This window comes from Hippocampus comes, unplaced genomic scaffold (genome assembly GCF_001891065.2).
Source record: "Hippocampus comes isolate QL1 unplaced genomic scaffold, H_comes_QL1_v1.1 scaffold156, whole genome shotgun sequence".
NCBI classification, from domain to species: domain Eukaryota; kingdom Metazoa; phylum Chordata; class Actinopteri; order Syngnathiformes; family Syngnathidae; genus Hippocampus; species Hippocampus comes.
The window spans coordinates 4,712,105-4,735,879 of NW_017805744.1; the positions used below are offsets into that span (position 1 = coordinate 4,712,105).

The 23,775-nt window shown below is 40.8% G+C and overlaps 3 protein-coding genes across 6 annotated transcripts in view; 1 reads left to right on the forward strand and 2 right to left on the reverse strand.

Annotated features, from left to right (window-relative positions):
- The window catches only part of LOC109524258 (proteoglycan 4), a 40,900-nt gene extending 33,741 nt beyond the window's left edge, over window positions 1–7,159 (reverse strand). For 2 of the 4 annotated variants that reach the window (XM_019883976.1, XM_019883975.1), the window contains exon 1: window positions 7,036–7,115. Coding sequence is in view for 2 of the 4 variants with exons in the window: in XM_019883974.1 (XP_019739533.1) it covers window positions 7,036–7,100 (65 nt within the window). In the remaining 2 variants the exon portion in view is untranslated. Of the gene's footprint in view, window positions 1–7,035 lie in introns of all 4 variants that reach the window. The other 2 variants (XM_019883974.1, XM_019883973.1) reach the window with 2 other exon arrangements.
- A 1,623-nt stretch (window positions 7,160–8,782) lies between these two features.
- Window positions 8,783–10,798, reverse strand: dcps (decapping enzyme, scavenger). The gene is made up of 6 exons (XM_019884089.1): window positions 10,542–10,798; window positions 10,020–10,170; window positions 9,793–9,938; window positions 9,604–9,717; window positions 9,366–9,476; window positions 8,783–9,283 (listed from the first exon to the last, which is right to left on the reverse strand). Exons 1-6 carry the CDS (start codon window positions 10,743–10,745, stop codon window positions 9,017–9,019), a joined length of 993 nt encoding a protein of 330 aa, XP_019739648.1. The 5' UTR covers window positions 10,746–10,798; the 3' UTR covers window positions 8,783–9,016.
- Window positions 10,799–11,377: 579 nt separating this feature from the next.
- ids (iduronate 2-sulfatase) lies at window positions 11,378–20,706 on the forward strand. The gene is made up of 13 exons (XM_019884043.1): window positions 11,378–11,588; window positions 11,935–12,071; window positions 12,175–12,352; window positions 12,487–12,575; window positions 14,500–14,700; window positions 15,023–15,193; window positions 15,284–15,410; window positions 15,735–15,905; window positions 16,219–16,325; window positions 18,365–18,481; window positions 19,634–19,744; window positions 19,870–20,004; window positions 20,075–20,706. The coding sequence occupies exons 1-13, from the start codon at window positions 11,522–11,524 to the stop codon at window positions 20,156–20,158; spliced, it is 1,695 nt and encodes a 564-aa protein (XP_019739602.1). The 5' UTR covers window positions 11,378–11,521; the 3' UTR covers window positions 20,159–20,706.
- Window positions 20,707–23,775: the final 3,069 nt, after the last annotated feature.

A 23,775-nucleotide genomic window follows, 5' to 3' on the forward strand; every position in this document is an offset into this window, starting at 1 on the left:
AAAAAAATTCATTTTTATTTTTCACTAATGAAGGGTTCGGTGAATGTGCATATGAACTGGTTGGGTTCGGTACCTCTAACAAGGTTAAGAACCATTGCATTCGAGCAACGTGATTGTACACTAAAGTAGTGCTTTTGGCAAGAGCATTCATTCATTTAGTCACCATCATTTATTCATCATTGCTATTCTGACAAATCTAATTACATTTAAAGTTGATAAGGTGAATGGCAAAATGAGTGTGCTTGCTTTGCTATTCACATAATGGGTGAAAAATGTTGTACACATTTACACGTCCTACTTCATCTGTGCCTTGGATGCTCCCTTGCCTTGCTTTGATTGACTCCAGATGGGACGCAACACCACACCAGAAGGGCACCGAGTGAAATGAAGTCTTTTGCCAAGACTAATAACCAACTGTACATACATGCAGCTCTGTAACTAAAACAGCGCATGACTTTTTTTTTTTTTCAGAATGTTTCAAATAAAAGCATGTTAACCACATTTGAGCCTGGCTTTAGTTACTTGAAAGTAGGAAAGTAGGTCACAGCGAGGTGGCGCATTGGCTGCCAGACAATATATCCCATTAGGATAATTGATGCAATTCTCACTGCACCACAGCCCATGCCATTAAGTCTCACAAGTCCCAAGCCGGTGCATGAGGGAAATGTGATGCTCTTTTGCTAAATGCTGCTTCCAATACATTTCTATACCACAGTAAGGAGATCTGAAAGCAACTCCCCAATCCTTTAAAAAAAAAAAAAAAAAAAAAAAAAAAAGAGAATTTGGCATCATCACCATGAGGATCCTGCTCTGGGGGGTCTTTAAAAATACACAAGTCGAATATCTCCGATGTGTGAGTTGACGTTTACTTTTTTGTTTTTTCATGTGTCAAAGCACAACCAAGAGCAAGCAGGAGGGCTTGTTCCTCTCGGATATGTACGAGGATACATATTTATCAGTTATGTGACTATGTGTTTATACAGCCAAGAGGAATGTCGGTCAAGTGAGTTTCCCCTTGGAAGAAAAAAAAAAAGTGGATATTGGTATTTCCTGAATGAGCCCAGAGAACACCCACTTTGTCTCCTTGCACTTTTCCAAAAGGGCAAGTCTTGCTCGCAAACCATTAGGCCTTCATCTCATGCAGGGTGGTTACAGAGGTCAAAGCCCTGTTTTGCACAGACCACCAGTTAGATATTGCAAAGTCTTGGAATGCCCCACTTTGGATTTCTTATCATGATTTATTAAAGCTTTAATGAAAGAAGGGCTGACACTATGCTGATATAATCTTTACAGTGAATTTCAGTAAAGCGTTATGTTTATCACGCTGTTTGGAATTTGCAGAGGTCTAAGGAAGCAGAACTGTCCGAGGAAGCCGGAGTACTCAGAGAGAAAGGCCAGCGGAAGCCGACGTTCAACCAATGGAACTTGAAACTATGAGGCAGATGTCCTTTGATATTTTTGAAATGATTATTCTGAACGTGTTTTAAAATCTCTCTCTCTCTGAATGTTCTGGATTCCTGATTGTACGATTGCCAGTGTCACGCTGAGCAGATTAATGTTGCTTGGAGGAGTTGTGCCATTGTGGATGTCGGTGTGGTGGTAGGCCCCAGTTTATTTCACATTGTTTTTTCTGTAGACCAGAAAGATTATTGAGACTCGACAATCAGCACCTCTGTTGATTGCGGTCAAGTCGAGCAATCCGATGTGATAAAAACAATGCGACTCTACATTTTTCTTGGCCAATTAATATCATGCTCATTCCGCATCCTAGCACTCACGTACGAGAATGCAGAAATCAATCGAAGCTAATTTTCACACGGTCATACTGTATGCAAATCTGGAACGGCATGCCATTTAGTTTGGCCTTGCCTGACCTAACCAACTAAATACATTTTTGAATAATTCTTTCCCAACCACCTTGTTAGACAGCTACCATGGAAGATTTCCATGCTTCTCTTTTGACATAATGTCTTCCTTTTGTTTAAATGTGTGGTTTCTCTCCACCCATCCCTTCTCCCGATCTCATTCTGAAGCTTCATCTGCAAAGGAGGAGGAGGAGTCGTTGGGTTGCCGCCGCTGCTCTCTGGCGCCCTGAATTCCACTTCACATCTGGAAGCCATCTTCTCTCTCTCTCTCTCTCTCTCTCTCTCTCTCTCTCTCTCTCTCTCTCTCTCTCTCTCTCTCCCCCCCCCCCTCCCTCCCTCTCAAAGACTCGCTGATTTTCAGTGTAGCTCTTTGCTGTGATGTAAATAACCCTATAATCATACTTGTGCCCTCAGTTTGCCACCCTCCATGCTGTGGGTGTGTTTTCACATCCGAAACACTCCTCCACCTATTTCTTTCCTCTTCTTCATCATCCTAAAATGAGATTCATGATGTGCTTAAAAACAAAACCATCTTCATCACTTCTATCAAAGGCTTTACATCAAGTAGGTGTGTGTGTGTGTGTGTGTGTGTGTGTGTGTGTGTGCGTGCGTGCGTGCGTGCGTGCGTGCGTGCGTGTGTGTGTGTGTCATATGGTCGCACTGAACAACATCGCCAATCTGCTTTCATAAATTTAAATCATGTTCATGTAATGGTAGTTGACCCTAACTTTTTTTCCTGACCATTTCTAGCATATCTGTCTCCTCTGTTATTTCCCAAAGGTTGCCAGAATACTTTTCCCTTAAAAGGGTTTGTATGATGCGGGTATGTATAAATAAAACTGACTTGGCACAACTTTACATTCCTGGGTTTGCGGTCCAATGGTTTGATTGTCAGTTGAGTCATCCGATGAGAAAGGTTAGTTCCTTCTCTGTGTTCACTGTCATTTTTTTTTTAATCATTGCTTTGGTTTTATATTAACTAGTAAAATCAAATGCCTTTTTATAAAGTCTTACCAGGAAGCAAAAGTTTCTTCTCTATGTGCAGATTCCAAATTTTTTCATGTCAATTCAACTCATGGCCGAAACTGAAAGTGTTTATTATAATCATAACAAAATGATCTTTGATACTGTGCCATCTTAAAATATCTCTACTGTGGCAACATCAAGGCAACCTCTAAAATGTGAATAAATGATACTATTCATAGATTACCAACCATTAAAGTCGACGTCAGAGGAAGGATTTCAAGTTGTAAGCAGTTGTTTGATTTTTGTGTATAAAAATTTAGGACACTGAGGCTCTCTAAGCGGGGTTTGTGGCAGACGTATTTAGACAATGTCACTTTTTATGAGTTAGATTGAAAGATAAGAATTAAATGAAGATGCTTTCCAAAAAAATATGTAATTTACCCTTTAGGATTACACGATGGTAAAGTAGTAGTTAGCTGGTTTGCCTCATCGTGGAGATGTTCTGAGCTTGAATCTCAGGTCAGGCCCTTCATGTTCTCTCCGTGCTTGTGTGAATGTCCTCCGTTATTACGGCTTCCTCCCACATTCCAAAAACATACATGTTATCTTAATTAAAGACTCTAAATCAGGGGGGTCAAACACGAGTGAGTTTAATCTGGCTCGCAGGATGAATTTGAAAGTAAAAAATTATTGTAGTGACCCTGGAGTTATGTGTTGTGGTCAGTGTTGTATAATTTCCAACACTCTGCAAGGGAGTGAATGTGTCCATGTAGTGTATGGGTGAAGTCCTGATTTGTGATTAGATGAGAAATCAAAGGGGGCGGGTAGGAGGTAAGGAAGAGGGAGGTGTGGACTGTTGTTATTTCGGTGTGGTTACGGCTGCCAGTGACCCATCCTGCGTGTATTAAAGAAACTGCTAATCGACCACCTCCTTTTTAGCATTTCAACATCTGGTTATGCATAATGCAATAATAAAGGTGACCCAAAAAGTAAATAAATGAGTGGTAGATTTTTTTTGTTGTTGTCATTTCTAACAATGCTTCTTATGAATGAAATGTACAGAATTGGCCTGTTTATTTCCCTTTTAAATTATGCCACATTTGCAACAAGCATGCATGGGATGAGCAGCAGAGCTGATGATGTGGGCTGGCTTGAGTGAATTGAGGCTACATTCAAATTTTGCTCCTTTGAAAACTACAAACGCCCCTTTAAAGGCCAAGTGTGAAGTAATTTCATGAAATGCCAAATAGGGTCACAATGAAAGTACTTAAACATTGTCCACCAAATAAAGCATGAAAAAATAATGGATATGTTGTATATTTGACAAAATAATCACTTTTCCGAAGTTCGAGCCTGAAAGGGGAGTAACCTGGAAGTGATACGTCACATGGAGAACAGCGACGGCAGAGCTCCATACGGCCGAGATGCAAAGCATTTCAAACAATGATTCAAACAGCGATACAAGCGATAAATCGAGCGCAAGTGAGGATATCCAAGTTTTTGAAGAGTTGGAGGAAGAAGAGGAATTTTACATGTTGGACCTTACGTGTATGAGCCACACGCTAATCAGGATGCAAACAATGTGCCCAGACGACCTGACATGGAATGGAGACAAGACCCATCGAGATCACAAGATTGATACAATATAGGCTGGTATTATTTTTATGATTTGAAGATGCAGGCATGTGCACATAATTTTATGTTTTTGTCTATCTGATGACATTGTTTAAAAAAATAATCAGACTTCATGTTCAAGCAGACTTCATTTCCCAAAAGGCTCTCTCTCTCTCTCTCTCTCTCTCTCTCTCTCTCTCTCTCTCTATTTCTCACTTTATCAGACTTCGTTTAAGCACAGACTTCATTTCCCAAAAGGCTCTCTCTCTCTCTCTCTCTCTCTCTCTCTCTCTCTCTCTTGAATAATAGATAGATAGCTACATAGATAGATAGATAGATAGATAGATAGATAGATAGATAGATAGATAGATAGATAGATAGATAGATAGATAGATAGATCTTTACACTGATTTACATTGACCTTCCATCCAAGGCCTTTGCCACAACTCACACTAATCACGTCAACTGTACTGCCTCGTAAAATAAGTAAAGCACCTTCTAAGGAAGACAGCAACATAAATGAGTGTAGCTTTGCAAAGTGCCTATTTTAGAACAAACGTAATGAACTTTTTTTGTTTGTTTGTTTTGTTTCAGAGAACAATTGTTGTGTGTGTGTGTGTGAACAGCTCTAAGAGTGTGCTCATCCTGGGACAATCAATGGTGAAACCGAGCTTTTCCATGGCAACATAATGTACTTGTCACAGTGGGTTAAAACAAGCATTGACTTGTCTACTGATGTACTGAGTGACAGTCACGATGGAGGACTGACATGACATCTCTGTCCAAGCTCTCACATGGTTTGTCCAATGACCTAGTGAGAAATGACCCGATCATGCCTCTCTAATCAGGATGCCTGAGAGATGCACGTGCGCATGCACACACTGGATGCACACACATAAGCGCATGCGCACGCGCGCCTACACACACACACACACACACACACACACACACACACACACACACACACACACACACACACACACGTGCCAAGCCTATCAATCAGATTACCAGCTTTTAAGATTTAAAATGTACATATCTCTATCCAAAATAGTTAAACACATCTCTTACATCACAATTACTTAAGGGCCGACAGCAACCCATTGAAACATTTATTTGACATCCTACTGGTGTGCTAAACTGTCCATGTACAAGCATGCATTTTGTTGTCACTAGTGAGACAGTTTAGCACGCTAGCACAACTGTCAAACAAGTGACGGGTTTTTTTCCACTGCCGAGTTCCAGTACTCTGTGACATTTTTGCGCAATAGTAGAATGATTAGGTGGCACTAATAGATAGACTACATGTCATAAGTGGAGAAAAATTAGCCTACAACTGCATGCTACTATTACTACAGTGAAATAAAATCCTGACAGTTCATCTTGTGCTTCATTAGTAGCAGCTACTTGTAGCACGCAGATGTCAACTACGACAGTTTTGCCACACTACAGTGTAGTAAAAGTTGCTCTACTCGTGCACAATTCTATTTGTGTGGAAAATACTATACCGAAACGGAAAGCAGTTATGGGGGGGGGAGTTAATTGTGTGTCCAAGTCGTTTTACTAGTGCTTCTACTAGTGCGCGAATTGTCCTACTAGTGAGGACAAAAAAAGGTACGACTACGACAGTTTTTCCCCCCTACAGTGTAGTAAAAATTTCTCTACTCGTGTGCACAATTATTTTTGTGGGAAAAACTATACCCAAAAGGGAAACAGTTTTGGGGGGGGGGGAGTTAATTGTGTGTCCAAGTCGTTTTACTAGTGCTTCTACTAGTGCGCGAATTGTCCTACTAGTGAGGACAAAAAAAGGTACGAGTACAGTGACAATTCAGCACACTAGCAGGATATCGAATTAATGCTCAAATTCGTATTTCCTTGTAAGAACTCTACAATATTGTCACGTTCTCTCACGCACACGAACGCACGTACGTAGGTACATAGATGCATACGTACGTACGCACTCAAGCGCGCGCGCGCGCACCCACGCACAAAGCAACAGATACCTCCGTCTGTGTTTAGGATTACAGTGGTTCCATCACAGTTAAAGATAACTGCTTAATCTGAAGCGCCCTTGACTTGTCTCTGTCAAAAATTGTCACTCTACTTTTTCATACACGTAAGAGCAGGAGCTATGACAAGATGCCATCACAAAAATGGAAGGGGGGTTCCTCCATACCGATCAACAAAAATAATAGTTACAAATATGCCTTAGAAATACAAAACAAACCAAAAAACACGCATTGTTAATTGGAAATGTTGCATGGACAAAAAACGCTTAAAAGTAGAATTAAATGCTCTACGGAGGACCTTTTTAAACGTAATGATAACACAGCTCCTGACTGAAATACTAACTTCAACAAAGCACTTACTGGACCGCATGTATCGATCATCAGTCACTACTGCCCGCAGCCTACAAACTCGACATCTGCGCCTAAAGCAAAGTCAGATACCATCACACACGCACGCACGCACACGCGCGCGCGCGCACACACACACACACACACACACACACACACACACACACACACACACACACAGCCAAAAAGCTGCGTTCAAAGTGTATAAAAACAAAACAAAAAAAAAAACCACTTACGGTGTTCCCTGGATCTCAAACGGCCTCAGAGTGAAATCATCTCTCCGTGAGTGAAACCAAGACATCAACGCTGTTGGTGGACTAATGATTGGATTATTTGTCTCAGTCCTGCCCAGTTTCCTCGGCTCTCCCACGGTACATTCAGGGACACCTCGGAAATTTCCCGCCTCCACAAAGTACTTGCCTTTTTTCGATAACCTATACTTTTTCTGATCACATCATCGCTTTTAAATTGATTACATTTGAAAACATATCGCAGCACTTGGTATAATTCATAACATGGAACATTTCTACATGGACAGTAACAGATGCAAGTAAAATAAAGAACGGATATGACACAAGTTAATTTTACTACTAAAATAATGTTTATAGCATATGCACTATCACCGATTATCGTAATCTAGGAAATCGAATATATGCAGTATATTTTGCAGTTCTGAGTTTAGGAAAGTCTGAACTTTTGTGATTTGCCGTGTTCCAAGGATCCAATTGCTGACGGGTACAAAATTGTGGTGGGGGCGCGTCTTGTGACACGGCAACACATGAATGCATCGATTTATAAATTAGACCAAATCACTTCAAAACCAAAAATAATGCCATATATTCACAATTCACATAAGGCGAGGCGCGACCCTGATGGTACAGAAAATGGATGGATGGGTATTGTTTGATTGATTTAGTAGAAAATAAAATGTTTTTAAGTGAAAATGTGTAATTGTTTATAAAATTTAATTATTTCATAATGGAATATAGAACAGATTCCTGAACAAATTTACGCTGTGAATGTTACATTTTGACCCCAACACTGCCGCCTAGTGTTGATTTTCGGGAGCATAATTTACTTTTCGACAAACCAAGTACATTTTTGTTATACCACATCACACATTTCCTCATAATATGGCACGAAATATGTTCGCCGTTGTCCCACTTTATCCCAGTAAGCCTCAAGACGTGTGTGTGTGTGGCGGGGGGGAGGGGGGTGACACAACAAATGAGACCAAACAGAACTATAAAATAAGATCAAATGAATAACAAAGAGAACGCTTGCTCACAATTAAAAGGGTTGTAAGGGTGCAGATGTAGCAAAATGAAGACACGTGGCTTGAATTGCACATATTTACATTATTTCTCTATAAAGTATGTACATCTCTCCCCCGCTTTTTGTACATTGTATGTAGGAGATGGACGAAGTGGTTGATCCTGACAGTCTGTGGTCTGTTGGTAAGCAAGTCCAGCAGCGAGTTCCCCACTCATCAAATGTTTGTACCTCAATGAAGAAATTGCCTCAAAAATGATTACAGTTCCATTTTCTAAGAAGTAAATTGTGCTCTCAGAAGTTAATTTTGTGTTAATATCATACTGCTGCTTGATTCATTATTATACAAACAAACGTGACCTACTGCCACAAATGCCACTTTGAATTGTGAACATTATTGACATAGATTTTATAAATATACAAGTTATGAAGCAAATGATATGGGTAAATGACAACTTAGTGTAAACTCTACTAAAGAATGCCAATATTGTTATGCAGCTCACGTGAATGTCAGTAATGAGATGTCAAGAAGTCCGCTTTGACACTTGAAGAAAAAGATTGTATGACTTGAAGACTAAACTTGCTTTTACTGCATACAGTACTTAAGCAAAACAGAAAAGATACATCATTAGTCATTCAGAACAATTTATGTGCCAAAGATCGTCAGCATTCATGTAATTTTATAGGACCTGACTGTTTAGAAACTGCACCAATGGAAAACAGGCACATACGCCATTTATTCAATGATTTACATTGTAACATGACAAATGCCCACAAAAACTCCTACATATTTTTTGCAGCCAAAATGTACACACTCACCTGCGAGCTACCGGTTTTAAAATTACAACTGCGGAAGACCCTGGAATGAGTTTCATAGTCAGAAAAATCACTTGATTCAAGTACAAAAATGGACAGCAAAGCAACTTGTCACCCACAGGTGGCGCATTATAACTTCCCCGCTTCCTGAAAATGGCTGAACAATCCATCATCTGCCCGCAGAGGAAATGACAAAGTCCTGGTTTTATAGTAGTGTGGGTCTGAGTGAAGGTTCTGGATGACATCTGTGAGGAGGTGGGCGCGCTCCACGCCACAACCTGGCGCATCGTAGCCAAGCTTGGTGAAGTGGACATGAAGGTGGTAGTAAGATGGCTGGTAGTGCAAGTAGACTCTCAGCTTGCTGGCTGGGAGGCTGTAGTGCTGCAGGATGGCCTCCTAACGGCACAGAGCACATAATCAGATTGGTGCCATTATATTAATATTAGTTCCAAAGTGCTTAAATAAAGTGTGGTGTCACCTTTCCTTTCTGGAAAATGTTTTGAAGGAGTGGTAAGTGCTCTGATGTCAGATCTCTCAGACTTTTGATGTTTCTGTGATGTGTGATGGCAATTAGGTACAAATTCTCCAGCTGAAACAAGCAACAAAGTAATTGTTTTCAGTGGCACCAGACATAAAAATGAACAAGAACTTGAAAAAAAAAAACATGGTCGTGTCTTAAATTTTTTCCATGGCTGTATGTATCATGCATGTTTCACCTGTTTCTGGTCCCATTTGAAATCTGGGAGGAGGACAAAACCAAGCTTTGGGTGTGGATCTTCAAACACTATCCGCTCAGACTCAGCCTTCTTCTCGAGGATGTTATATACCCACTAGGGAATGAATGTGATGTCAAGAACAACATCAGCACAGGATTGAAGTGTCGACCCTTTTCCTGGCTCACTAACCTGCACACTAAAACTCTGCTTTTGGATGAAGGGAAGAGTGATGGATTGGTAGTCCTCCGCTGTCTCCTCCACCAGGACACTCTCCTGACGCTGGTATTTCGTCACATGCTTCTCAGTGGCTGGACACACCACAGTTGCCTTCATCTCTGAAGAAGACAAATCGACAAGTGCGGCTTTTCTTCTTCACAGGTGGGTTATTGTATTTGATGGAAAAGTCGTATCCGTACCGTTAAGGTGAGGTGGAGCTTGGAGCCGGTAGGTGCTGTAGATGTCATTCTTTATATCGAGTTTTAAGGTCGATGCAGTGAATATTTCAGACAGGGTGTCTTCTCTGATGGGAGTCTTCTCCAGAATGACTACAGCATTTTGGTCAGCAAACTGATGAGCATGTAAACAACCCAAACATAAATGTAGAGAAAGAATACTATTGTTTTTCTTTTCTTTTTTTAAACAATTGTATTTAATGGCCACTCTCAGGCTGACCCCCCTTCATATTAAGCCTCTCTTTACGTTGTGAGTCAAATAAAAATAAATAATAATAGAATAATCCATTTATCTAATGAAACCTGTTTAATCCCGCCAGAAAACGTAACAGTCTAGTTATAAATGATCAAACCGGAGGTCGACATCAAAACCAGAATTTCTCACTCTCGTTCGAATACAAATTAAACCATCGCCAACACTAAACTCAATCGCGTCAAGAATGTGCGGTATCGAAAAGAGGTTAGGAGCTAAATAATCATATCTACCTTTCCGTGGACGAAGATTGTTTTCTCCCTGGCAGAATCACTCAACACGGTTGTGGTTTGAAAGGTAGAAAGAACATTTTTTTCAGCTTGCTCTCTATTCTCTCCTCGACCATCTTCGTTGTCTACTTTTGTCTTCTTGGTTCTTTCAGAAAAGTCATCGGATGCTTCGGAATTATTTTCACGTTTAGTTGAAATATCCGCCATGTTTGACGCCGCTTCTTCAAAGATTGTTTATGACGAAAAGAGCGTTCACTCTGTACTCAGAACAAAGCCGGCAAATTGGTTCTGGTTGAGAGGATCGTTGACAGGAAATAGCGCGCATCTGTAATGTTTTTTTGTTCTGCATTTATTTAAAAAAAACATGTCATTATAAGTTATTATTGCCCACCCAAAAATATACACAATTCAGATTTTGGTTTTACAATTTGTACCCTCAAACCTGAATATGTAGATAAGCACAGGTCGTTAAAAGACCTGTCAAGATCACATGATTCGTCAAGTAATGTCCTCCCATTCTAATTCATTCAAAGACACACACAATTTGAAGGAGATTTCGATATGACCAGTGTGACAATTCCATTTGATTCAGTTGATTTGTTCATTCCTTTGGATTAACTCAACTGTTTTACTGCACATCAAAGTACATATTCATCGCAACTGTCCATATTTCCGTCATTACAAATTTGGAAAATTTATAGCCACTCAACCAATCACTTGGCAACGACGCGTGTTAGTATGATTGACACCTTTTTTTAGCCAATCGCCAATGCTTTTCGTCTGTGGGTGGTCTTAAATCAGAGTTGACCAATGAAGATACAGAATTCAGACGCTAATCGGAAGTTTTTAAATAGGAAGAGCGCAGATGTGTATTTCATATGATGATGTTTACCCCGACTGAAGCTACGGATGTGTGATACCTTATCTGTGTAACGCCAACTTCATCTAGATGGCTAAATGTGTCAGTTGGACGTCATAGCAACATGTACATTACTTTCCATAAATGTTTTATCGTCGTTCTTCACGCGCTTGTTGTCGTTGCGAGACAAGGTAACCCTTCAAACTTTTCAGCGTTATATCCTATAATATTAATGAACAAATGTTAGCATGAAGAAGAATAGCTCAGTGTCATTTGAAAAAATACTTTGAGTCAAGTGTATAATCTAATTTAGCAGTGATTTGTGATAATTAGATGCTTGTTATCCACTTTGTCGCTGGATCAAGTTGTTATAAAATACAGTATATGAGCGTTTGTGTGGACTCCAGTTCGCTCGCAGAGATTTCTCACTTCCTCTCTATTTTCAAGTTCAACATTTCCATGTATTTATTTTATGTTGGTGAAACTGTTTTCTCTTTTTTTTTTTTTTTTTTTTTTTTTTTTTTTTTTTTTTCGCAGATAGACGAAATGTTCTTTTCATCGTTGCTGACGACTTGAGGACATCTTTGGGCTGTTATGGAGATGTAACAGTAAAATCGCCAAACATTGACCAACTGGCTTCCAAAAGCCATGTTTTTCTCAATGCATTTGCACAGGTTAGCCAACTTGGGTATTTTAATAAATGTTAGACTGCAAACACATACACTGTAGGAATTTGCTTGCACGTTTGAATGTTTTTATGATTGTTGTTGTTTGCAGCAAGCTGTGTGTGCACCGAGTCGAACATCCATGTTAACAAGTCGCAGACCAGATACAACCAGGCTTTATGATTTTAAATCCTACTGGAGAGTGCATTCTGGAAACTACACCACTCTTCCACAGTATTTTAAATCACAAGGTTATGTTACCATGTCTGTAGGAAAAGTTTTTCACCCAGGTAAATTGACTTAAGACAAACTGCATGCGTTTGCTCATGTTCTTCTCATTTGCTGCATTTTTTGACAATCTGCTTTGTCGTTTCTGTTTGCAATTGAATATTGGGGACAATGGTTGTGCTGTATTTGTCTGCAGGCATCGCCTCAAACCACACTGATGACTATCCTTACAGCTGGTCAATTCCTGCATACCACCCTTCTTCATTCAGATTTGAGAAAGAAAAGGTACCACCTAAACTTAAGGCTAATAGGACAGTATTAAACCTGTACAATGATTATTCTGTCTTGTTTGCGACCAGACCACACTGACAGCACTTTAATAAACTGACTACCACTGAGAAAAAAGTTCAGGATATTTGGCTGTGAAATTTCAGGATGAACCTAAAACGCATTATAATTTACAGGTGTAGCGAGAATAGGGGGTCACTCCCGAGAGTGTAGAAAATTAATTGTGATTTAGGAGAAATGACTGCATATGTATTAAAGGCTCAGAGACATTGAATTGTTGAAGCATTCTAAGTGTTGTAATTTCCCTGTGTTACCGTGCTGCCTCCTCTTTCGCGAGTGTTAAACTACATATGATGACGCTGCGTTCCCTGCGCAAAAGCAGTTTAGTATTCAGGAAGAGTGCACAGGTTGGTGGTGTCGTGGTGTCCTCGCCCAAGGTCGTTCGGTTTAAGTTCGTAAGTTGGCAGAGTTCATGACCAAAAAACTCTGCATCTGCATCTGCACCTCTGGCCTTGCCATCTGCACTTCTACATATGCCTTCTGCCCTTGCCTTCTGCCCCTGCCTTCCACCTCTGACCATTACCTTCTGTATTCCGTTTCCAAACCCACCTTGAGTCAACCTACAATCTGTCTTCCATCTCCCAAACCTGCCTTCTACCACCTAGTATAGAGCCTTACTTCAAGATACCTGCCTCCTGTATTCTAACTGATACACCATCCTGTACCCTATATACCCCAAACTGATCCAGCATAATTTTCCTCCCCAACAGCATAACTCCTTCTCGCCTTTAGGAGCACCACATCAAATTTTGGTTTGTCAGGTTAAATGATGAAAAAACCTTATTAAATCAGTCTTGAAATATGAAGGGGGCAGGCATAATAAAATAAGTTGTGCTTGTGGAGGCTCTCAGTCGTACAGGAAAGTTCCATCGTAGAAAGGGTTCTGTCAGTCGTCATCTGTACTTCTGTACTTGACCAGTAAGGGACATAGACATGCTGATCAGGCTAACTGAAAGTAGCTATTCAGCCTTAGCCCAAACAATAGGCCTAATCAAGACCCAATGATAGGGAGTTTAGAAACCAATGGGCCTCTTCACCATAGGGGCGTGACTAACCATCCCCACCCAGTCCTCAAACAGGCCACGCTCAGCCTTTTAGCGCAGAGCAACTTCCCGGAGTCTTCACGGAGACTTCAGGGTTGTCTACCGCTGACGAAGCTTCTGTGAGAGAAGCGAAACGTCCTTTTTTTTTTTGTTTTTTTTTTGTTTTTGTTTTTTTTTTTTTGTTTTTTACCCACAAGTACAGATGACGACTGACAGAACCCTTTCTACGAAAATAAGTTGTGAGTTGGTTGGAGTTGTGTGTATGCTATTGGTTTGGGAGTTTTATGAGGCGATTTCTAACTTCAAAGCTGGAAAGATCCCACTCTGTCTGATCCAGAGGGCAGTTTGAATACACACAAAAAAAGGCCCGTAGAAGTTCCCCAGGTGAAGTATTACGTCTCCTTATCACAAGTTTTTTTTTTCTTTCTGAAGATTAGCAAGCCTTTGTCAAAGTGAAGTGTGTATCTCCACGTCAACCATCTGAATTTTGTAATGTAATGACGTTGATGAAATTAGTAATGAAAGCTATTGTGTGAATAGATTATTGAATGCGTGCGGCAGCTTCTCAGGTCCTGCTGGCAAGCATATTACCGGTACTTTGTATTAAATTGTTTCTCGTTCTCCAAAGTGGCGAAGTTTGGCATCATACTGCTTGGCCCAGCTGTTACATGTGTGAATACAGTGAGCATAAGGGGAAAACAAGTTTAACAATTTGTTGAAAGGTCAATCGAATCAGTGATTGACCTTGAGTTGGGTTGAGACCAGTGCCCCAGAAAGCAATATGTGCAAATACATCTGTTCCTCAACTTTATTTTCAGATGTGTAAAGGAGAGGATGGTCGCCTCCATGCCAACCTGCTGTGTGCAGTGAATGTCACGGAGCAGCCTGGAGGAACGCTGCCTGACATGGAGAGTGGAGATGAGGCTGTGAGACTTTTGAAGACTCAGGCCTCTGATGGTAATCCCTTCTTCCTGGCCGTGGGTTTTCATAAACCCCACATTCCCTTCCGGATACCGCAGGTATGCTATGAAATGCTTCCAGTTCTTGGGATCTTAACTCTACAAATGTTTTTAATGCAACCAATCAACATGCTCTCCCCTTCAAAAGTATTGCAACAGTGAGTACAATTTGCTCGAGTGGTGTAAGTAGACTAAAAACATTAAGGTGGAACATTAAAAAAAAGTATTTTTTAATAAATTTATTTGTATATATGTTGTATGTCAACATTTAGATTTTACAAGCCATACCGAAACAAGTTTTTGTTCATGCTCGATTGACATATTTGAGCTAAAGCACATTCTAATCACAATAATAATATTGTGTACTTTTTTTGTATTCCAGGAGTATCTACACCTCTATCCCATAGAACACATGACTCTGGCCCCTGACCCAAATGTTCCGAAAAGCCTTCCCCCTGTGGCCTACAATCCTTGGACAGACATTAGGAAGCGAGACGATGTCCAAAAGCTCAATATTAGTTTCCCGTATGGACCAGTTCCAAAAGACTTTCAAGTATGAATCTTACTTGTGAACTTTTTTTTTTCCTTTAACATGATTAATCACTTTGTATCTCCTTTTGAAACCTACGTCATTATCCTCTAGCTACGTATCCGACAGCACTACTATGCTGCTGTGTCCTACGTGGATGCCCAGGTTGGACGGCTGCTCAGTGCCCTTGATACCCTGGGGCTGGCTCAGAGCACAATAGTGGTGTTCACCTCCGATCATGGTTAGTCATGAGTAGTGAAAATGGTTTGTGTGGGATTTTCAAAGTAAAACATGCTGGGCCATTGCTTTTGCAGGAGATTGGATTCAGCAATGTGTTTGTGTGTTGGGCGTGTTCGCATTATTGAGGTGACTCAATTGAATGCCAGCCACCAGAGGGCAGTGTTGTAACAGTAATGTGGCTATTTTGTTTCAGGTGGATACTTAGGCTAATTGGATGAATAAAGTGCACCCCATATTAATATTCAAATTCAAGAACCTGGTAAGATAGGGAAATCTGAACGTGTTTCGTGGTCACCGTGTTGTTCTCATTCCTATTTTGTTTCAGGTTGGTCGCTAGGTGAGCACGGTGAATGGGCAAAATACTCCAACTTTGATGTGGCAACACGCGTGCCTCTTATATTTTATGTCCCTGAGCCTCCTGCATCTTACAGTGTGCTGAAAGAATCTACCTTTCCTTTTGTGGATGTCTTTAGCCCATCAGAGGTCATCTTCAAAAGTAAGAACCTGCATTTCTAAAAACGCCATATATAGAACCTACATTTTGTGGTACATTTGAATTTAGTTGAGAAAAGGGGGAAAAAAAGACTGTTGACAACATTGGGACTATGTTCACTATGGTTTGGGTTAATACACAAGCTATATCAAGAAATTCTGTCTTTACAAAGACAATGCCCAGTTTCACAGTATGTCACTCTCTGAAGGTTGTTTTTTTTTTTTTTTTTTTTTTAAATCTTAAGTGCAGTTGCCTTTCATAAATCATTTCCTCAGTTTGAGACTTCTTGAAACTGAGTGACTCATGTCTTTTCTAGCTGATCAAATTGTGGAAAATGTGGTGGAGCTAGTGGCTATTTTTCCAACAGTCTCCCACTTGGCTGGCCTGAAAACACCTCCCCCCTGTCCTGAAATGTCTTTCAAGGTAAGTGTAATCATGCTTCAAATAATTCACATTACATTTTTTAAAACAAAACTAAGCAAAATAGGTCAGACATCATTTGGCATGTTAGTACATCTGGTACTGTGACTAAAATGTTGCCCTGCTATTTTGGCTGAGATGAAGCTTCAAAATAAACAATTTAGCTATTCTGAATATTAATAAATACATAGATTCCGTACAGCCTAACAGCTGCCTCTGAGAACTATTACCCGCATTGACTAATGGTTAAAATAAGAGCATAAGCCCAACAACCGTAATTGCAGCAATGCAAGCGTCAGTGTATCCGGAAATGTCCTGAAGACAGCACTGCAATGTTGGAGGCTTCTCATTAAATCATAAAAATCAACCAAACCAGTTTGTATTCTTGGTTTTGCGGCGAAAATTATCAATGCACACTAGAATTCGATTGTCTGAAAAAAGAATTCTGATGATGTGAACAGCTGGATGTCTTGTGCACGCTGCACCAAATCGCTTCACAAAGCTGCTCACGCAACACCTCTGGCATACCACGAACATGAAAGTGGTGTCGTTGCTGTAAAACCTTCACCCACCACTTCTGTGCGAGGTATATTTGAATATATAATTCTGTCTATTCTGCACCACGCAGTTGTTCTCAGCGGTATTTTCATTCTGTTTGTTCTCACACTTAAAGTATGGTAAACTTCAGAATACTCTGGGCACAAAGGGTTCCTGACTTCCCATAAAGGCATTCATCCAACTGCAGGGGTCTTTTATAGATAGCCATTGGTCAGCATTAGTAAAAAAAAAAAAAAAAAGAACAATAGTACCTTCTATTTATATAGTGCTTTTCAGAGTGCTAAAAGTTGCTTTACTTACCATGAAAAACAACAAAAACTAAAGTGGCTGCTATTGCAGTAATCTACTCTGTATGTGATTATTGCCTTTATTAGAATTTGTGCGGTGGAGGAAGTAAGTGAGGGACTGAGCTGGACAATGTTTTTGTTTTTTTTTGTTTTGTTTTTTTTTTTCGGGTTGAAAAAAGGTTTTGTTTGCTTGGTTGTCATGTGGATCAACTGACAGGGCGCGATCCAAAATGACACAGAAGTTGCAAATGTGTGGTGTGTGGCGAAGATCTTGAGAAAAAGAGAGTGGAGGAGTTGCAGTTGTGAGGATGAATTGCTGTCTCTTCGTGAGGTAAGATCTGAACCAGGGAAAGGTTGTACCAGTGATGTGGAAGCAGCCTTTTTTTTTTAGGCTTTAGAGCAAAATGGAATGCTAGATTGTGTCTGAAGTAAGCCTCTGTGAGGTTGAGCATGATGAGGATGCCGACAGAAACAAGGAGGTCTTGAGCGACTTTAAGAAGAGCTGATTTGCCGGAGTGTTGTGTTCTGAATGAAGATCGAAATGTCTCAGACAGTGCGTTGGCGGTTTGGTGGGTTCCAACATTGTGTTCCGGAATTTTTGATAGAGAGGGCCAATTGGAGATGGAATGGGAGTCGTTTTGACATGACTGCAACAAGTTTCAAGTGTCTTGGACTGAGCCAGATTTGAAGATGTTGAAGATATTGGAGATGAGCGGGGAGAAAAACGGAAAATGGGATTAAGGTGATTTGAGGATGGCGACGAGAGCTGAGATGGGACTTCTTACGAACAAGGTTATTTCAAAGAGTTTCAGAGGTGAAGGGAATTTGGGGAGAGGAGGCGATCGGGTTGCGATGGATGGTTTGGACTTGTTTGGAAGAATGATAAAGGATTCAATTGCGCTTTTCAAACAGCCGAAGGATCTTGAGATGTAATCTCATCGTGGGAGAAGTTTATGTGGAAAAAAAAAAGGTTTGGGAGTTGTTGAATCTAATGTGTATGAGATGTGAGTAGTAGTTGGACCGGGCTGTGTGATTGGGAGCACGTACTTCTCCCCCTGAAAAAGTCAAAGTGGGCGTTGTCTCTCCTAGTTTAAATTTTCTATAATCGCAGGGTTAAAAACATGGGGGGGGGGGAAAGCAGTGTCTTATCGTCCTGAGTTTACGGTGGTTTGCGTTGACATTTCCTTTTTTCTTCAGGAGGAGCTGTGTACAGAAGGAAGGAACTTGGCGCATGAATTCAAACCCAAAAAGAAAAAAATTAATGAGGAGGCAGTGTCTTTCAGCCAGTATCCGCGGCCTGCTGATACACCGCAGGTACGATCATTGTTGATTTAAACACTCACGTGTGTTTAAGCCCATGCCTCAATTTCAATGAAGTTTGGGCCTCGTAGAAAAAGTGAATAAAAACAATGATTTGCACATCATCTGCACACTTCATTTTTCGACTGGACATTTTCAATGTGTCACAACTGAACCCCCGGGTACAAATAAGTAGTGTTTATAGTTAGAAAAGGAACACAGATAGTCCAAAGGGGCAAAGAAACCATTTCTGTACGGTAGGGGAATCATCTTTATAATGTTGGCCATTCCCGGTCTGGACAGTACGTACCCTTTGCATGCGAATGCCTACCCTTTGGGGTGCTATTAAGAAAAAAAATCACAGTCATTTTCATGGCATTACAATTTTTTCATTGCCAGTTTTAAAGCGTGTTGTACTGAAAGTGAAAGTAATGTAACTAGAGGGCACTTCAACATTTTAATGAGTTATGATAACGATAGCCAACAGAAAATATATATAGATTTTTTTTATTCCAATTCAGCAGTACAACACGTGTAGAACAATCTAAAATAACACGGTGAACAACAAAAAATGAATAATGAATACACCTTAAAATGTAAACATCCTAATCTTTAAGTTGTGATATGACCGTAGCCTGAACTTTTCTCCCAACTCTGCCATCAATATTCGTTTACCCTCTACCGAAACTATTAGAACGGGTTACTAAATGTACTCTTCCCAAAGAAAGACAGTCTAAAACATGAAAAATCCAATTTGATCATAATGGTCGATGGTAAACTGTCACATTCACTTTTTGGGAATCATCGAAGTTCTTAAAAATATGGAAATTCAATTGTCCCAGAAGTAAATTTCGATAGATTGGCAGCTATGTGTGGTTACCTTCTTTCGTGTTTTCTGTTGTAAACACTGTATTGGCTATGTGCCACTTAATAAAATGTGTCCAAAAAAATATTATATAGGCATTGCAATGGGTTTGGGCACTTGGACCTACTGTGTAAATCCAGCCAGTGCTGATTTACCGTCCGTCTGTGTCTATCTGAGACCATGATGTCTGATGATTGAAGGTATAATTCAGTAGACCTGACATGACGGTGCCCTAAAACGTCCGCCGTACAAAGAGATGTCTGCTTCAAGTCTACCATGTCACATTTGTCATCATCTGTTAGGAGAACTCGGACCTCCCTGACCTCAAAGACATCAAGGTGATGGGCTACTCTCTGCGCACCTATGACTACAGATTCACTCTATGGCTGGGCTTTGACCCCAAAACATACCAAGTAGGAGTTCACTCTTCGCAAATAACCGCATGGTGTTCACTCTGTCTTTCTCAAAGCTCGTCTGTAGAATGACTGAGCATCTGTCTCGTGTGGTTGACATTTGCCACTATCATCAATTTGTAAAGGTCAACGTGTCTGATGTGCATGCTGGGGAGTTGTACATGCTGGTAGACGACCCCGGTGAGGACAACAATGTCTATGATGACTTTGAGCAGCACAGCATGATGATGATAAGGACGAAGATGAAGAACATGCCACCTGTAAGTTTGCGTTATGTCCATTCGTTTAGATTCTTGATCGACGTGACTCGTTGGTTTCTTTCCTGCCCAGACTGTGAGCGTACAGACGAGGATGAATCTGCAGCTCCTCTACCTCACAGCAGGAATGAAGATAAATGCAAGGGAAGCACAATGACAGATGGCTGTAGAGTGCATAAAATACAAGACAATACACAACATCGTGAGCTATATAGCGCTTTCACAGGCAATAAAACCCAAGAAAGGGAAAAAACATTGGCCGTGTATATTTTTCTACAAAACAGATGCGACCCGTTATTAAATATCTAACATGCACCATCTCCATTCACGTTTGAGCTTCAAAGATCATAATCGGCAACTTTTTTACAAGGCAGCCACGGCAGCACACAAGGTCAAATTTCAATAGCGCGCACTCTTGATAAACCGCTTTAATTAGTTGAAAATTATTCACATCCTTTTATATGCTGCTTCCTCGAGGAATATTGAAAATGAGTGGTGTGCACGTTAAGAGTTTCACTCGGTGTTACCTCCACAGGTGTTGTGTTAACAGCGATATTTCTAATGCACTTTGTCACCTTGAAAACAAGTGATTATGGTTTCCAGTTGATAAAGATGTTGCACTGATATCTTTATCGTCCTGCGTGTTAAAGTTTGTCTCTTGACTGAGTTATTAAAAAAATATTTGTACAGTACAAAACACTGAAATTTGACACCTCATTGTTTGTTTGATTTGCACACAATCGCGGTGTTGCTGAGCCTTCTTTGACATCCTGCAGTGATGCCTGTCGACCATCCTGATGTTTTCTTTTTTGAACTTTCAAAGAGAAAAAAAAACAGGTTAGCTTTGTGTACCCCTGTTGTTTTCAATGGCAGTTTTACAGACATGAATTGTCATGCTTGTAATATTTTATCAATATTATTCATATACTATATTGGTCAATTGGTTGGCACGTCGGCCTCACAGTGCAGAGGGGCAGGGTTGGATTCTGGGTCCCGGCCTTCCTGTGTGGAGTTTGCATGGTCTCCCCGTGCCTGCGTAGCTTTCCTCCGGCTACTCCAGTTTCCTCCCAGATTCCAAAAGCATGCAGGGTAGGTTAATTGGACACTCTAAATTGTCCCTTAGTGTTATTGTTAGTGTGTATTGTTGTTTGTCTATGTGTGCCCTGCGATAGGCAACCAGTTCAGGGCCCTCATGAGGAGAAGGGTTTCAGATAATGGATGGATAGAGAGAGAGATAAAATGTTGTGAATATATATTTTTTAATGATCATAATGTGTGGGGAAAAATTGTGTATATGAGCAAAAAAGCTCCCTTTTTTAAACAAATATGTGGCTTTTAATCATCCTGGCCACGACTAAATATGTTGGGTTACTCTCCTGCTCTTGTCGAAATGATGGCAGAAATGTGGCAAAAGTATTGCAATCCACTTTAAAATATACGAAAGAGTCGCCACTAAAGCAATTGTTGTGTCATGCCTTTATCTTTACAAAAACACTCTATAATTCTGTTACATTACTCTTTCAGGCCAATAGTATACATGTTGGTGCTTATGTGACCACACATTGCATACTTGAGTGTTTTGTAGTGGACCGAACGGTGGATTTTAGCATGTGCAAGATGTACAGCGATGCACCCGCCGCAACTCAAAATAGGTGCTCCCTGTTGTACTCAAGCGCAAAGGCATGACCTGTCAAACCTTGCAGTTTGGATGAGGATTGAGAGCATGCTCCCTCATCTTTAGGAAAACTAGGGGAGATGCATGGTGGCGTGTCTTCTCGGCATGTGCACGTTTAAAGAAAATGTAGATTAAGACGTAAATAATTCCGACCAGCTCAAACCTTTTCTGTGCAGGAGCAAGTGATGTCAATTTCTCTCTTTCTCTCCCTTTATATACAGTATATATCTCTCTCTCCCCCTTTATCTCTCTCTCTCTCTCTCTCTCTGTCTCTCTCTTTCGCTCTCTCCCTTTATCTCTCTCTCTCTCTGTCTCTCTCTTTCTCTAATCATGTCATTTCGAACATTACTTTGTAAGATGCCACTCTTTAAAAGTGGCATTAAAACTTTACAAAGGAAAAAAATGAAGGGGATCTCCCACGGGGTGCCATTTAAGGTAGGAGTGCCACGAAGTGGACCAGCCATGTTCGATAAATGAATTTTGGATGACCAGAAGACAATGGATGGACGGATGGAAAAATGAAGTAGCCTACTGTTGACAATATCACGGTGGTCAACGTGGGTTTGATATGGTGTGGCACAAACATATTTAGTCTCATCCATCGTACTTCCACATCACATTGCCAGAGCTGATGGCAAGAGGAAGCTGTTCAAATCTCCACTTGAGCCACTCAAGCTCTCATGTGTTCAGCTAAGCACATTGAAGCCATCTAATTAAATGTCTTAGTGAAAATGACCGTGGCTTACATTCTCCTGGCACTTAAGCTTAAAGTTCAAAGGTGCAGAAAATCCATACACAACATGACACTAGACAGCCTTGAGTTAAAAAGTCAAAAAACATCCAACTAACCAAACTTGTTCTCTACGGCTTGTATTCACTTAGTCGCGGGTGAGACATTCTCGCTAACTTAAGACGAGAAGTGGTGTACACCCTGGACTGGTCCCCAAACAGGATGTAACTTATACACCCTGAACCGGTTGCCAGCCAATCGCAGGGCACACAGAGACGAACAACCATCCGTGCTCACAATCACACCTCGGGACAATTTAGAGTGTTTATCAACATTGCCATCCATGTTTTTGGAATGTAGAGAAAACCCACACAGAAACGGGGAGAACATGCGAACTCCATACAGGAACGCCGGAGCCGGAATCGAGTCGACCACTGTACCGCCACTTTATCAAACAGAAAAAGAACAAAAAAAACCCTAACTGCACCAACCCACATCAAAGCCTAAAATGTATGCAGCGCTGCATTGAGTTTTGTGGGATGCACAGATGACCTCGAGCAAACAGTATAAGGCGAAGGCCAAAGGGCACTTGTTTGCTTGGTCAAGTTGTCCACACGATATGTGCTGGGGTCACTTTTGTGTTTGGAGACGCGTCTGCTACATTTTCCTCCGCATGGACAGATTTTCACAATAATTTGATATCATTTTGGCAGCTTGATGCTTCTTCTATATGGGAAAATGGCGTCCATGCTGTCTTTTACGTGCTCAGTACAAGACTGCATAAATTGATCTTTATATTTTATAAACATTTCGCCAAGTGAGTTTGGCTCGCAGCAGTTCAGCTTCGCGTTCACATTGTTTGTATGAGCAGAAAGCACTGGGTCACTGAGGTTGTGCCTGTCTTGTGGCAGCCTGGAAATGTGCCTCGGTGGTTTTATCCGATCAATATTTATCATACCGAGCAGTGATCTCCTCCCATGATCACATTGATCCAATGACAATTACGTTCGTGTTTACCTGCTACCTCCTTTTTTTCCCCCTCTTATGTAGCTGCCCCTTCTCCTCCAGCCACTCTGTCTTTGTCACACTCTCATTATGATTCATACACAGCTAATCACATTACCACCATGGGCTCGTAGCCTGACAGGTCACCCTGCTTTTCTGTTAACATTGGTGACATACACAATTACATTAGAGAGATGTAGTGTGGGAGTCAGTGTGGGAAAAAAAGCTGAGCTCAGCTGCCTTATGCCTCGTGTTAGTCTCAACTGCATGTCTTTGTGCGTTTGTGTGTAAGAATCCATAAACGCAAGCTCACTTTTCGCATGAGTCGCAGGAAACTTTTTTTTTTGTCTTTGAATCTGTCCAA

What these genes read in the sequence shown, in the direction of transcription:
- dcps (XM_019884089.1), bottom strand. Translation starts at nt 10,745, where the DNA reads ATGGCGGATATTTCAACTAAACGTGAAAATAATTCCGAAGCATCCGAT. An exon ending in AGCTCCACCTCACCTTAACG is followed by an intron (nt 9,939 to 10,019) that starts GTACGGATACGA and finishes TGTCTTCTTCAG; the next exon opens with AGATGAAGGCAACTGTGGTG. An exon ending in ACATTTTCCAGAAAGGAAAG is followed by an intron (nt 9,284 to 9,365) that starts GTGACACCACAC and finishes CTGTGCCGTTAG; the next exon opens with GAGGCCATCCTGCAGCACTA.
- ids (XM_019884043.1), top strand. Translation starts at nt 11,522, where the DNA reads ATGTACATTACTTTCCATAAATGTTTTATCGTCGTTCTTCACGCGCTT. An exon ending in TTCCCTTCCGGATACCGCAG is followed by an intron (nt 14,701 to 15,022) that starts GTATGCTATGAA and finishes TTTGTATTCCAG; the next exon opens with GAGTATCTACACCTCTATCC. An exon ending in GTCCTGAAATGTCTTTCAAG is followed by an intron (nt 16,326 to 18,364) that starts GTAAGTGTAATC and finishes TTTTTTCTTCAG; the next exon opens with GAGGAGCTGTGTACAGAAGG.